This window comes from Rhyacophila brunnea, unplaced genomic scaffold (genome assembly GCF_057557595.1).
Source record: "Rhyacophila brunnea isolate RB1 unplaced genomic scaffold, BYU_Rbru_1.0 scaffold_16, whole genome shotgun sequence".
Lineage (NCBI taxonomy): Eukaryota > Metazoa > Arthropoda > Insecta > Trichoptera > Rhyacophilidae > Rhyacophila > Rhyacophila brunnea.
The window spans coordinates 31262911-31275205 of NW_028232816.1; the positions used below are offsets into that span (position 1 = coordinate 31262911).

Consider the following 12295-nt stretch of genomic DNA (forward strand, 5'->3'; position numbering starts at 1 on the left):
TCAATTCAATCCAAAATGGCGTCAAGTAAAATTGTGGTGCAGGTTGGAATTCAAACAATTTGTGATTGTTTGTTATATGAATGCAGAAATTTCATCGAGAGAAAGAGGAATAGGAAAAAGAGGCATCGGTGGATAAAACCATTGGTGATACGATGTAATATCATGGGAAATATGATGACAGTACTCAGGGAATCTTTTTGAATTGTATCATTGATTTAGCTAAAAGCTGCAGCCATGTCTTTTGGCACAATTTTTTTGGATGGGTCTTCAAGTTCATCAAGTTCTTTTAATTTACATTATACAAGCTGTCTTTTTCATCACAATATTTCTTTACTTCTGGAATAAAACAGTGAAGTTGTCAAATCAATCTAGACCAGTGGTTCTTAACCTTGGAGGTACTGACCCCCACTAGTTTCATATGCGCATTCACCGAACCCTTCTTAATTGGAAAAATAAAATATGATTTTTTTCAAATTCAAAACATAGGTATATATTTTACTTGTGCACAAAATGAACCGTGCATCAACATCACTGTGTTCAAATAACAAAACCATTAAAACATGATTTTCACACAAAAACAAAAACATAATAATGAATATTTACTGCAAATCAGTGTGACTTCTGCTGTTACCTTTCAGAGACCAGTTCAGAAATGCGCGGCTTCACCTTGACAAATGCCACTCTCATGTCATTTTCGCAACAAAGTCTGGTCCTTTTCTTCGTTTCTTAACCTCCGCCGAACCCCTGAGACTGACTCACCGAACCCCTGGGGTTCGATCGAACCCAGATTAAGAACCACTGGTCTAGACAAAGGCATTGTGTCATCCATGCCTTTTTATTCCAACGATAATGTAGTGGTAAAGTAGACTTATCCATGCTCTTGAAGGCTCTTAGATTTTTAGAATGACTTCAGCTTATAAATAGCGACATTTCCACCCAATAAAAGGGTTTCACAATTTTTACATGGCTTAAAGCCAGGCCTACACTTAGCTTCTATTTAAACCGCGAATAAACCACCGTACACAAAGGGTTACATATATGGGGTGACTAACTGCACATTTAAAAAAATATATATATGCCGCAATCGATTGCTACATCTTATTTACACCAGCAGCGCATGCGGGGTGACAAAAACTTGAGAAAACAGATTTTTTACAATTTTTTTGTTCGTCGTAAATCGAGAACTCGTTGTAGATCAAATTGTGTAACTGGTTATTAATTTTATTGCTTTTCAGTGATTCAGTATGGAGTTACTTCTGCAACACTTGCGCGAAGAACCTGCACGTGGTGCTGTCCATGTCTCCGTCGGGCGACCTGTTGAGGAACCGCTGCCGCAGCTTCCCGGGTCTCGTCAACAACACCACCATTGACTGGCTCTTCCCATGGCCCCAGCAGGCCCTGCTAGCTGTTGCAAATATATACCTAGCAGACGTAATAAATTCATAAATCTATTGTATGCTTCGAAAAATAGACCCTTTACCCTGAATCGATAGTAGTCCAATCTTCGTGGACTTGATTTTATTTACTGTCTGCTACTAGACCATTGTCTTGAGCAAAGGGGCACAATTTATCCTTATTAATCTGTTGTAACAATATGTGGTTGCATTGAAGAAAAAAAAAAACAAAAAATTTGGACTGTAGATAGAAGAAGTCTTAAGTTGTGAACAAATTGAGATGAATGTCACGTCACTGTCACACTATCATGGCGACAAATTTAGTTAATGGTTTTATCATTTTGCAGAATATTTTGAACGATCACCACCTCTCTAAATTCAATTATAGAAAGTGCCAACTCTAATGTATTAGTATTTTGAATTATTATTTATTATTCATGCTAATTTAAATTAATATTAACAGTTTCTACGTATGCATACGTTAAAATTACTTGTGATATTATATCCATAGATAATATTTTGAACAAAACCCAACCAGCAGACCAAATATAATAGACAATATTCTCATAGAAAATACATAGTGCCAACCACTAAAAACAAAAAAACGTGATTTTGACATGAGTCGAAAATGTGCAGGCATTTAGAAAATGATAAAAAACATTCATTATGTTCATATGAGGTGACGCCATTGTTGTTCTGGTGATTTCGGCAGATTTTGCTAACTGACAATGTTCGTTTAAAGGTTCAAAATGTGCTACAGGATGAAAGCATCGGTCTGATAAGGTTTTAAACACCAAGAAAAACAACATTACACACTTTTTTTCCCGTAGCGGCAGCTTACTTTGACGTCACGTGATAGTAGTAGGCGATATGCAACTCAATTTGATCAGAACTTTATATGCATCTTGTATTAGGAATTTTGAAGTCAATTTAATTTTCAAAACAAATTATTACTTGTAAAAAACGAGATGAAAGCAATCGAGCAACGTCCACATTTTGCTTTTTCAAACCTGATGGAGAATCAGTTATTCGTTGACCGTATTACCTAACATCCAATTCAAAATCTAACTTCCCCAAGCTTGTTTTTGGGCTTAAAGAGTGTGTTGTAATCTCGAGCCCCTTTCAATAAGTTAAAATCAATTCCACAATCATGTATAACTATCATATAAATGTGTTTAGTCAAATGTTAGAAGTTAATAAATACCTCCGGGGGATCTGACCTTATTACTATTACTTGAAACAAAATCACAATGAATAGCTTTCTGCCGTAGAGTATCTTAAGCCATAAGGTTACAGTAGTTAGGTGCAGTATAAAACGCTCAATGTAATATGCAGTTTCTGAATTACAATTACATTTAGTACACAAACTGTGCAGTAAAAGTCAACTGACCGATATATTGTATCGTCCTAAATAAAACTCTATATTTTTTACTTTCAATGTGTATAAATGTTGGAATAAATATTTCCCTGTTTCGTTAATAATTTTACAGGTAAACCGAATCCCTGAGCACTTGCGCGATCCTATTGTATCGCACGTGGTCCACGTTCACTCAACCGTTCAAACGTACACGGATGACTTTCGTTTGCAACTTCGGCGCCAGAATCACGTCACTCCGAAGCACTTCATCGGCTTTATCACCAACTATCTCAGACTTCTGGATGAGAACGATAATTTTATTATTGCACAGGCACGTTTTTAGAATATAATTAAAATACTATTTGGTCGCACCAACCAACCCAGACGTGTAACACCCATGATGGCCGCGCGGCTTAAGCGTTGAACTATAACGCCGTGGGTCCCATGTTCAAATCCTGGGTCTGACATGTACACATATTGTTTTTCAATTTGTGTATGAGTCAGAGTATGGACGTAATAGGTTGAGCAAGTGGCTGACATCCATTTCTCGTAAAAACAAAATCTGTCAATACAAACCTCCACTCTGTGGAGGCCCATATGATCATATTAGGATCGGACATGGTCGAAAGAAAAGAAAAGAATTTGGTTGTACATTTAATGGACTGTATGGGGAGGTAGGAATGACAATTGCGAGATCACGGTGCTAACCTTGATGTTGAGTTCATGCTTTGATATTAAGTTACCGCACTCCTGACTTATTGTGCACACGTGATATTGACACACATGGATGATTCATGCAAATTTGAGAAAATCGTTTGGACAATATACACTTGCTTGAATACTTGTGGATGTATTATAATTACATGATGATTTTGAGTATTGCTTTGAGATGGTGAAAGATACGTGTTAATTTGTAACGCCAATATTGTAATGTTTCTCACAGTGCGAACGGCTTGACGGTGGCATGTCCAAGATCGAAGAATCAAACACGGAACTGCAGAGCTTGAATGCCAAGCTGGCCGTGCAGAAAGTTATTGTCGTTGAACAGACGGAACAGTGCGAGAAACTCCTCAATAAGATATCGAAAGGTAAAATATTTTTCTACCTTTAGCAGTCTGCGAAACATTTCACCGGCCAGCAGGTGTCAAAGGATTGAAAACAACTGCTAGTGTAAAGCTAGTCAATGAGTAATTAAAGTGATGGGCATTATATTAGTACAGATGACAAATACACATATCACCTAATTATACATGAAACAAGATTCAAACATATCGTAACCGCTTTGGGTGATAACCGTCTAATTTCTAATTTTTGAAGATGTAACCATTATATAACTAAAAACATTATTAAACATAAATAAATACAATATCAATATACTTTCGTGGAATAGTAATAAAGGTTCATTTGAGAACAAGATGTCATTTTCAGAATATTGAAAACAGTTACGAAGAATTTACAGTCATACATAATTTAACTTTGAAGTTGAAAGAAGTTGAATTTGCACCTCAATAATTATTCTTTACATTGTTATTTTTATACAGCAACATCTGATGCCATGGAGAAGAAGAATGTTGCTTCGGAAAAGAGTGCAGAGATATCGGAGCAGCACAAAATAATCTCCATTGAGAAGGGTGAAGCAGAAGCCGTCTTGTCTGCTGCAATGCCCGCACTGGAGGCCGCCCGCTTGGCCCTCGCAGACCTTGATAAGTCGGATATCACAGAAATCAGGTATGTCACATACTGACTAGTTTTACGTTAGATCAGGGGTTCTTAAACCTGTGCCCGTTATTTTTATGCATCCAAGGTATCAGCAATACTGATGGTGCTCCTGCAATGATGGGATGCAAGAATGGATTATTTTCCCATTGCAAGACATGAATCCTTAAGTACTTTATGTATTATTCATTAAGATGCATTATGTGCCTAAATATTATCTTTTGAACATGTCATGAATGTCGTTCTGAAAATAATCAACAATATTCAGATAAATCCTTTATCACACAGAATGTTTAAAGTCCTTGTAGAAAAAGACAATTCCTCTTAACCTACAGGTAAAAGATGGTTAATGTTACATTCCCAAATGGTCCCCATTCGGGGATGTCTCTGTGAGTCTAGAGAAGCCCAAATCGGTACCAAACCGACAAATAGTAAGGGTTGATTACGAAAATAAATAATAATAAAGCCGGCAATGCTGTAAATTGCGGCCGTTTAAAAATATCTGCAGCGTCACCATTGTCGCCGTTTTCGACAGCGCTTTCTGTTGAAAGCGAAACATAAAATGGCGGATAGAGCACGGCAGACTGCCAGACAGTAAACATTGTTAACTCGCACTACGCATAAAAGGAATTATAAAAATGTAACCATTAGTATATATTAACGTAAATAAATCTCAATGTTTCCACCACAATTCCGGTGTGTTATTTGTCCACCCCCATGTCCCGAATCCAGACGAAAAACCATACAAAGAAACAAAGTGATAGCATCTTTCCACTTTCGTAAATGGCGGGAGATGACATTAGGTAAGGGTAAGGATCTTTTGTAAGAGATTAAAAATTTTCTCATTTCGCCCGCTACTATTATCCTAAATCTCAAATGTACCTGCGACCGCAATTAGGTTAAAAACCCCTATGTTAGATCCTTGATAGACGTGAGATTATTGTATTCGTTTCGTCAAACAATCTAGATCATCATCATCACTCAGGGTCAATTCATTGCTGAATGAAGGCTTCCTCTAGCTCCCTCCACTCTTCGCTGCCACATGCATCCACTGAACTTTATGAGTTTGTCGATACAATGAGTTTTAAGGCATCCTTGTGGTTGTTTAGTGCCCCTTGCATATCACTGTATGAAAGCATTTGTAAAGTGGTTGTTCACTCGATGAGAAACACACCCAGCCCATTGCCATTTCATCTGCTTGGTGACCTCTATCACATGCTATTATCCATTCTAGTTTCTTTTATGTTTTTCAAGCGTTATGTCCAACATGCAACTTTCCATCCCACATTATGCTACTTATAATTTTTGGATATCTCTTATATTTTGGTTCCAAGTTTCACATGCATCACTGACAGCATGCATTGGTTGAACACTTTACACTTAAGATACAATGGAAGGTCACTTTTGAAGATACTATTCATGGACCCAAATATTTTCCATTCTAGTTTTGTTCTGCGAGCAGTCTCACAGAAATAACATTTTAAATCATATTATGCCAACATATTTCATTTGTGTGGTTCTTAAAACAGATCTTTCGCGACACCCCCGGAAGCTGTCCAAGTGGTATGCAACTGCATCGTGATAATCCGGGGCATCAAAGACGTCAGCTGGAAGTCGGCCAAAGGAATGATGAGCGACCCCAGCTTCCTCCGACAGCTGCAGGAGATGAACTGTGACCTCATCACTCAGCAGCAGATCAAAGCCGTCAAGGCGCAGATGAAGGTGAATGATATATTATACTTATCATTTTTTTTGGCATTTCGCTTCATATGTTTTCATGTGAAATTATCGACTTAATAAACGTATCTATAAAACTATCCCAGCTTAACTTTCTGCAGCAGTTTTGACATGCGCCATTTGACAATCTGACTTGTTGTGAATAAGTTTTTTTTTGTGTTTTTATGAAATTTATACTTGGTGCTTTGTTTTTTGTTTGTTTAGTTAAATACATAAAATTTAAATTCTAATGGATTTAAATTCAAATTCCATCAAGTCTCTCAGTCGATAGTATTTACATAATATAATTAAAAACAATCTTGTATATAAATAAATCTACACGAGAGAAAATTAATTGTTTTAAATTGATACGGTTTCTAAGTTAGTAATCATTATTCTTGAATAGTCCTGAGATGAGGTGAGGTGATCCTGTCTCAGCCTATGAGATTTATTTAGTTTTGTTTATTTTTGTAGTCTTGATAACGAACAGTGTTACATTCGAGATACCTATCAACTAATAAAACAACATGTAGTTTATACATATGTACCATTATTTTATAAAATGGTATTCTACCAAGAAAATATTAATCAACAAAAATCAATTAATGGTAATATTCGTGCTAGTCATGGGAAATGAGTCACTCAAATTTGAACATAAGTCTTGCCTTGCCTTGTCTTGTTCTTACTGATTAAGGTCATTCGAGTCGCATATAACAAAAATTCTTATAGAACGCATTTGTGAAGAATTCTCGGACTTGCTTCTGTCTTCATAGTGTTAACAAAGTACCATCTGACTCGTTCTTGCCTGTTAGCCATGACATCTAAATCAGTCATGATGCATGGGTGTAAAACCTGGTGTACGATTGTTTCTCGGACTCACAAGTTTCAGTCAGTCGTACATGAACGACACATGTTTAATTCGTACCCCCTCCATTAGCCGGATAGTCTGGAGTATACTGTATGTTTTATTTTAATTTTTTAGCTATCCAAAAAACTTGACGCAATGGAAAGCGTAAGCCGGGCCGGCCACGGTCTCCTGAAATTTGTTACGGCAGTTTTGTCATACTGCGCTGTTTATAGAGAAGTCAAACCGAAGAAGGAGAAGGTTGAAAATCTGGAAAAGGAATACAATGTTGTAAGTCTCATGTATTGACAGTATCCTATTGTTAATTGATTTTTTTAGTTTATTATTAAGTGAAGAAGTTTTCTATTGGTCGAATTTGTAAATAAAATCACCAATATCCTAAAACTACAAAAGAAACTGCCAAACATCTGTGTGGGAATAAACTAAATAAGTTTATATTAGATTTTTACAAAATGCTGAATATTTTACTTAGAATTAATGAAAAAATCCCCGATGCAATAACGATACTTGACGCCATCTTATGACATATGTACAATTAAAATGTTTCGATCTATACCTGGTTTCCATAAAAATATAGCATGTCTAAACTGAATCCGCTGTGGCCATTCCAGCTCCTCTATTGTACACTCAAGGCTGCTGTCGGCAGCTATCAAGGGTAGTTTATCATATTTATGTATTGAGGTATTATAATTGTTACAATAAGTTAGTTTAAACTGTCAAAACTGTATATCACGCTCTAAAAGTTAACACAGCCAAGAGGTGCTGTTAAAACATCGCACTTTTTGACAGTTGGTTAACTTATTGTAACAATTAACGGCCTCAATACATAAATATGATAAACTACCCTCGATAGCCGCCGATAGCAGCCTTGTGTATAGAATAGATGCGCAGGGGTAGAACTGATGGTAGGCTTGAAAGAATCAATTGTTATAAATATTTACAAATTCAAGTGGCACAAGATGCCGGTTTACTAAAGGATAGGAGCCAAGTGACTTTTTAAATGCGCGACATCAACTGAATGGCAGTTGATGACAATCTCTAATTATTGACACATTACCGCTTTCTCTTCTATCTCAAGTCATCGTATCACTGAGATGCCATGTTTGCCCTTCTTAGAATTGTGAATACGCTAACATTCAATTGAGTAGGCATTTGGTTGTAATTTACAATCTTTAAAGCTAGTGAACACATGACACTTAATTAATGAAACACAACTTGATATTAATCTTGATTAATTAAAATTGCAGCCAACTTCTGGTTTTAAGACCATCAAATAATGCCAATCAAAATTAGGTTTAGTAGGACGTATGTGGCTTAATTGGTAAAGCACATTGGCTCTAATCTAGTGGGTACGGGTTTGAGTCTTGCTGGATGTCATATTTTTTTCTCGTGGGTGTATTTGAGATGTTTTCAAATTATGTGTGTTCAATAAACAATGTTACATTTTCAAATATTGTGAATTATTCCTTGATTAAAACAAATAATTTATTAATCTATTTCATTCATATGTTTAGGCTATGAACTATTTGGACAAGCTACACAAGCAGATAAATGAGGTGGAGAGTCAGTTGGATGCTCTCAATGCAAAATATGAGAACGCGATGGCGGCCAGGATAAAACTCCAGGAAGAAACCGACATCATGATGCGGCGCCTTAACGCTGCTGATAAACTCATGTCAGGACTTAGCTCAGAGCGGAAAAGGTTAGTAAATTATTGACAATTATAATTAGTGCAATAACTACTTAGGTTAATGATGTAGATAGATTCCATGAAATTACTTTTTGTAACAGGGGTTTTTAAATAACATAGCATGCATTTTTAAGATGTTCATATTTCTTTCAGTCCGTGTCTGCTCATATAGCAGTGATGAAGAATGGAGGTGAACTGTGGAGATCCGATATAAATAGTGCAAACTAAACTTTGTCAGTCATTACAGTATTTGTTTTCATTGAACTGAGAGTACAAATGGCATATGCTGTTGGTTAATTATGATCAGCGGCTGCTTATCTCCTCATTTCTGACAAATCTTGCCAAAAATTTGTGCCATTTGTTATCATAAAGCAGCACCATTATAAGACAAGCTCACCGAGAGTGTTAGAGCCGTTTCACACAGGACACTTGTGTCCAACTACCGGTCTGTTGAGCGGCTGCATTTACACATTAATGAATGGGCGCGTTCAGACGGAGACACACGAGTGTTGCATTCATTTATATATAAATGGAGCGTCTCGACACACCGGTGGCTGGACACAGGTGTCCCGTGTGAAACAGGACTTGGACATGCCGCAGTATTCATGGCGATTCGAAGCGTATCTCATATGTTGTATATCCTTAGGTATCTAGATTTTGATACTCTCTTGATGTTCTGTCCATCGTATATCAAAAGGTAGTCTAGATCAAGACAGGTGCTGTTCACATATTAGTCAAGGAATAAAGCTTTAGATTGTTGTCATCTCTGCAGCGGAATTGTGGCAGGTACAACCTGTTTCAAAAGCTGTAGGTGCATGTGTAGAGGTTTTGTATATAGCTCTACAACTGTCATTTTGTTGTCTATGGTCATTGATAGACCATAGACAATAACGCAAAACGGAAATGTAAACAGTAAGTTGTCTTTCAACCTTCCTACAATGTAGTCGACACACGTCTCGCGACTCTCACTTTATCAAAATTCCATATTAATGTAAACCTTTCAACTCAAACTAAAATCAATGTGACAGTCATATCTTTGTACCGTGTTTATACGAAATTTATTACTACAATATAAAACCAAAAAAATACCTTCTCTGTGTATTATTCATCACTGCCCGATCACACCATGTCACACACACATCAAGGAATCTTCGTTGATTAAGCATAACATCGGGGGTAAAAACAACACAACGTTTATCCCCCCAATACATGTTTGAATTTTTCAATGTATTTTTTTGGTCTAAGGAAATAGCTGAATGAATTGGGCTATAGATATACCATCATAAATTTAGAACTGAGCTCATCTGAGTATAAAAATTTTGAAATGATATGTCATATGTTACCATGTGGCGCCCTAACTCAGCGGACAACTTAAACTTTCATTTTATGAAGGCCTACATTATTGCAAATTTTTTAACAATAATTTAACAAAGGTGGAATCTTTTGCCTTATAGCCTTACCATTATATTATCATGACTGCGAATGTCTTAGCAGCGATCTACAGAAATATGGATCAACCCCATTTTGAGATATGTATCGTCGGTGTTTAGTAAAATGGGGAAATCAACCATTTTGGCGAAATCGAGATTTTAATGAAAAAACAATATGTACCTCACGAGCTTTGTTGTGTAAAAACGGCGAATTTGTATCTTCACAGGAAAGTACTTAGAAATGATAATCGTAAGGGCGAATATCCACTTAGTATTACGAATAAAAAGCGAATGTGACATATTAGGCCTTTTAAAATATTATATTATAATGGCTATTAAAGGACAGTATTATTTCTAAGCTTTATTATAAATTTGTTATACATTTATAATCATCAACAGGTAATCAATAAATAAATGTCAAAAGTTAAAAATCCTCCTGTAAAATAGCATTTTGGTTAATTCGCCCTTTTTACAAAACACCGATGATATCTACGCTCCGACCCACTCAAGTTCTTAGCACTGTGTACAGCACTATAAAATCGCTGCCTTGATATGATGGATCCCGAATAATAAAATTTTCTCTTTTCACTGTTTAAATTTGTTATTGATGGTATGTATGAAAATAACGTTATTTGCTTACAGATGGATGGAGGAATTAAAAGGTTTTCATGCCGAGCAGACGCGCCTTGTGGGCAACTGCCTTGTTTCAGCCGCATTCCTCGCGTACACCGGACCATTCTCATACGAGTTTAGAATGAAGATGATTGATAACTGGATGAATGACATCCTGCAGAGAAATATACCGCTCACAACCCCATACAGACTGGAAGCTAACCTCAGTAATGATGTGGAAATAAGCACGTAAGACATCTTCGTTGAGTGTTATTTTGCAGGTGCGGAATTGGGTTATTGTGCTCCTGATCATGAAGATTATGGCATATCATAAAATCGTGAAGCTTTTCAGCTTATTAATATTTGACATTATCTTTGTTGAGCTATTAAAACCTCCGATGTGACATTTTTGTCAAAATGGTTCTTTGTATATTTTCAGTCTATTTATACACCGCCACATTGTTCATTATAATATTATTATTTATAGAAACCTCCAAATAATTGTTTGGTTTTAATAAGACTAACAATTTGACGAGCAAAACAGTGATGAGTGTCGACAGCTTCAAATATTTGGATGTACACATCACAGGAGATGGCTGTTTGCAAAAAGAACTTGCTATCCGAATGGGAATTGCTGAAGCAAGATTTCACCCGATACGGTGTCTGGGACTTACGACTGTATTCGTCTAAAATCAAATGCCGTCTATTTGACCATTGTGTTTGATAGTGCCGCTTTACGTTAGCGAGTCATGGCATCTTACGAAGGGTCAGAGCAACCGTATATGTACTGAACTTCAAGAACAGATGTTTGCGACGGATACTGAGTGTGTTTTATGTGTGTGGGTGGTGAGATATCTAGGATTCTGTGGCTAGCTCAAGATGTTGGCAGAACCCAGGATTCACAAAATTAAATAATAAATAAATAGTCTTTTTGGTTGAGCACGTGGTTTTATATTTTCACTATCGTTATACAAAAGAAACTTATGTTAAGCAGTGCACAAATTTATTCTTATTGTTCCTTAGTTAGTTTCCTAAGGTTAATTAGATCCAATATGTATATTATAATTATAGTTGCCGACATGCGTTTTATGGTTAAGTTTTAGGCGCGAGAATTCGCGAGCTTTTTTATCGCATTAATGAGAGTCGTGAGGTCGATGCTCACTCTTTAGATGGCGACCCCATACTGATTTTTCTATCGAGCAGTGTTGTCATCTTTTTGTTTACATACTCCTTAATATTAAATTCCTTTGGATTTCGTCTCTTTTATTCGGCATAACCACATTCTTCTTTGACATACTATTATTATATTCTTACGTGCTATTACTACTACATAATATTTACCCTACAACGTTAAGTACTTACAAAAACATAATATTATACTTAAAGCTATTGATTTAAAAATTTACGTCTGTCATACAATCGTGCTGGTTAACCGAGGAGTACCGTTGAGTGTTTTGCTAAACCTTTTTTTATTGACTACATGAGTAATGAGCATGATTAGGCCTCTTAAAAGAT

At 36.3% G+C, this 12295-nt stretch overlaps 1 protein-coding gene across 1 annotated transcript in view; it reads left to right on the forward strand.

The window, feature by feature from the left end:
- Dhc98D (Dynein heavy chain at 89D) overlaps positions 1–12295 on the forward strand; it is a 122685-nt gene that overhangs the window by 79681 nt on the left and 30709 nt on the right. Inside the window, exons 60-67 of the mRNA XM_085943995.1 lie at positions 1236–1431; positions 2885–3082; positions 3695–3839; positions 4293–4479; positions 5997–6189; positions 7166–7318; positions 8563–8750; positions 10811–11029. Of these exons, the coding sequence (XP_085800121.1) occupies positions 1236–1431; positions 2885–3082; positions 3695–3839; positions 4293–4479; positions 5997–6189; positions 7166–7318; positions 8563–8750; positions 10811–11029 (1479 nt within the window). The remainder of the gene's footprint in view (positions 1–1235; positions 1432–2884; positions 3083–3694; positions 3840–4292; positions 4480–5996; positions 6190–7165; positions 7319–8562; positions 8751–10810; positions 11030–12295) is intronic.